At 40.2% G+C, this 3,826-nt stretch overlaps 1 protein-coding gene across 1 annotated transcript; it reads right to left on the bottom strand.

Moving 5' to 3' along the window:
• Positions 1-238: 238 nt before the first annotated feature.
• LOC138874997 (uncharacterized) lies at positions 239-1,494 on the bottom strand. The gene is made up of 2 exons (XM_070153800.1): positions 1,224-1,494; positions 239-759 (listed from the first exon to the last, which is right to left on the bottom strand). The coding sequence occupies exons 1-2, from the start codon at positions 1,492-1,494 to the stop codon at positions 239-241; spliced, it is 792 nt and encodes a 263-aa protein (XP_070009901.1).
• Between the last annotated feature and the right edge of the window lie 2,332 nt (positions 1,495-3,826).

Here is a 3,826-nt window from a genome sequence, read left to right on the forward strand (position 1 = left end):
ATTTGTCCTTGAATTTTTACTTTTAGAGACTTGGGAAAATTTTGCCAGAGTCTTCTCCATACACCAGACTAAAACCAACCTGCACGCAACCAGAAAACATACTATACATGTTACATATGGCCAATATCTATAATTAGCAACATCGGGCCTCACACGAAAGTCAATCATAAATACTGAAAGTCAAAAATAAGAGCTTACCACCTACTAGGCTGAATAGAGCTATGTGAAGTATCCCATCTCAATCCATATCTTCATTTTGAAATAGGTGGGGGTATTTAGACTTTATTTCTTCCCCGCTTCCCACGTCATCTCTTCCACGTTCTTGCTTCTCCATAAAACTTTCACGAAGGCTATGTCGGTATATGATGGAAACTGGAACTTCCTCATCCGATAAGTCCCCCATAATATGTACATTATCGGTGGGCGCCACTCGGGTAGGATCGCCAATGCACTTCCATAGCATAGATACATGAAAAACCGGATGGATAGACTCCAATTCCAAGGGCAATTCTAACTCATAAGTTACTTGGTCCACTCTCTGAATAATCCTGTAAGGCCCAATATACCATGGGCTAAGCTTGCCTTTCTTTCCAAACCTCATCATGCCCTTCATAAGCGATACCTTTAAGAACACCAAGTCATCAACCTTGAACTCTAAATCTCGTCGTTGCACGTCAGAATATGACTTCTGATGATTCTGGGCTATCGATAGTCGCTCATGGATAAGCTTTACCTTCTCTACGGCCTGATTAATCAAGTCTGGCCCATGTAACCCAAATTATCCAACATCAAACCACTCTATAGGATATCTGTACTTACGCCCACACAAAGTCTCGTACGGATCCATCTGGATACTGGAGTGGTAACTGTTATTATATGCAAAATCGATAAGAGGTAGATGTTCATCCCAAATTTTTATAAAATTCAACACACATGCTCATAACATATGCTCGAGCATCTGAATTGTGCGCTCAGCTTGTCCATCGGTCTTTGGATGAAAAGTTGTGATGAGATTCCCTAGAGCTCTTTGAAATGACCTCCAAAATATGCTGTAAACTGGGACCCGCGATCAGATATGATAGATACTGGTACTCCGTATAGCCGCACTATCTCCTTAATATATAACTTCACATAATCTTCGGCTGTATATGAAGATCTGACCGATAGGAAATGGGTTGATTTCATGAGCCTATCGACTATCACCCATATAGAATAAAACTTACGATGAGAACGAGGCAAACCCGTGATGAAGTCCATGTTTATCTCCTCCCATTTCCATGCTGGGATCTCTATAGTCTGCATTAGCCCTCCAAGCTTCCGGTGCTCTACCTTCACCTGCTGGAAACTAGGACACCGAGCGACAAACTTAGGAATGTTCTTCTTTATATCGTTCCACCAGTAAACATCCTTAATGTCATGATACATCTTCGCTGACCCTGAATGAATGGAGTACCACAAATAATGTGCCTCTGACATAATCCTGTCTCTATCCATGCTACATTTGGAACACATAGATGACCCCTATATCTGAGAACCCATCGCCCCTGAGCTCTAACAATGACTTTTTCTGTTGCAGAACTTTCTCTCTCAACTCGACCAACTCTAGGTCCTCGTACTACCTTTCCTTGACTTCAGCTATGAGAGATAATTTTGTAGTATTTTGGATTACAACTCCACCATCGTCATAATCTAAAAACCGAACCCCCAAACAAGCCAATTGATGAATCTATCTAGGTAATTGTCTTTTCTTAGCCTCTACATGTGCTAAGCTACCATAGATCGGTAACTTAAGGCATCTGCTACAACGTAGCTTTCCCTGGATTGTAGAGAATGTTAACATCGTAATCTTTCAATAACTCTAGCCATCGCCTCTGTTGCAAATTCAACTCTTTTAGCTTGAAGATATGTTGCAGGCTTTAATGATCTGTAAATACATCAACACGAACACCATATAAATAATACCGCCATATCTTAAGTGCATGGATAACCGCAGCTAACTCAAGGTCTTGGGTCGGATAATTCCTCTCGTACTTCCTCAACTGCCTTGAAGCATACGCAATTACCTTCCCATATTGCATCAGGACACATTCTAACTCGACACATAAGGCATCACAATACACGGCATAACCCTCTGGACCCTCTAGAAGTGTTAGAATTGGCGTTGAGATCAACCTGTTCTTAAGCTCTTGGAAACTCCACTAGCAAGCCCTGTCCACTGAAACTTAATTTCTTTCTGAGTCAGCTTCGTCAATAGTGCCGAAATGGAAGAAAAAACCTCTACAAACCTCTGGTAGTATCCTGCTAAGCCTAGAAAGCCATGAACCTCTATCGAAGTGGTTGGTCTAGGCCAGGATTTCACGGCCTCAATCTTCTGAGTGTCTACCTTTATACCTTCATCGGAAACAATATGCCCCAAGAATGCTACAGAATTTAACCAGAACTCACATTTAGAAGATATAGCATAAAACTTATGATCATAGAGGGTTTGGAGTACCGCTCGTTGGTGGTTTACATGCTCCTCCTCTGAACGTGAATAAACCAGAATATCATCAATTAATACTATCACGAACAAGTCTAAAAATGGCTGGAATAGGCTCTTCATCAAGTCTATAAATTCGGCAGGTGCATATGTTAACCCGAAGGACATGACAAGGGACTTGAAGTGGCCATATGGATTCCTCAAGGCTGTCTTCAGAATACCTCTCTCCCGAACTCTGACCTGGTGGTAACGGGACCTCAAATCTATCTTTAAAAAGTATCTATCCCCCTGAAACTGATCAAACAAGTCATCGATCCTTGGAAGATACTTATTCTTAATAGTTACCTTATTCAGCTGCCTATAATTGATACACATCCTCAGCGAGCCATATTTCTTCCGCACAAACAGTACTGGTGAACCCCAAGGTGAGGTATTGGGCGTGATGTAACCTTTGTCTAGCAAATCCGAAATAGACCCTTTTTGGACTCTCATTTAAGCAAGTAGGTGATACACCTACTTGTCACCTAGCAGTCTACACAGTCTCGCAAAAACTCATATCTCTCTCTACTACAATGTCGTATTGACAAACGGTTTAATGCATTAGAAAACAGACTCATAGAACTTCAATTTGATTGGTAGATCACCCTGTAACTCTAAGTATCTTAGGATAAAATTGCAGTTACATTTGACCCAAAGATCAGTAAAACTTATAAACGTAACTTGTGATGACTTTCATCGACTTTTGTTCCACAACTCGCCTGATTTAAAAACCTAACACACGACTATTATATGACTAACATAACTCATATCATAACCTACATATCATGTTAAGAACCCTAGTCTCATCCCAGAGGTACGGGTCATAATATTCCCAACTTGTCGACTTTCGACGAACCATTATTTTCTTCAATTCCTTTAGCTTCTGAACCTTCCAACGCTCTTTTTACTTATTGTACATGATCTTCAATATTTGTAACTTCCAAGGTAGCATGATAACTTATTTTATATACTTCCAAATATGATCTCATTTTTTGTCTTACATTAGTTGGCTTACGAGGTAGTTTTACATACAAAAATATGGGGTGTAATATCATTTCCCACTTAGGAAAATTTGTCCTTGAATTTTTACTTTTAGAGACTTGGGAAAATTTTGCCAGAGTCTTCTCCATACACTAGACTAAAACCAACCTGCACGCAACCAGAAAACATACTATACATGTTACATATGGCCAATATCTATAATTAGCAACATCAGGCCTCACACGACCGTCAATCATAAATACTGAAAGTAAAAAATAAGAGCTTACCACCTACTAGGCTGAATAGAGCTATGCGAAGTATCCCATC

The sequence above is a fragment of the Nicotiana sylvestris genome, chromosome 8 (genome assembly GCF_000393655.2).
Source record: "Nicotiana sylvestris chromosome 8, ASM39365v2, whole genome shotgun sequence".
NCBI classification, from domain to species: domain Eukaryota; kingdom Viridiplantae; phylum Streptophyta; class Magnoliopsida; order Solanales; family Solanaceae; genus Nicotiana; species Nicotiana sylvestris.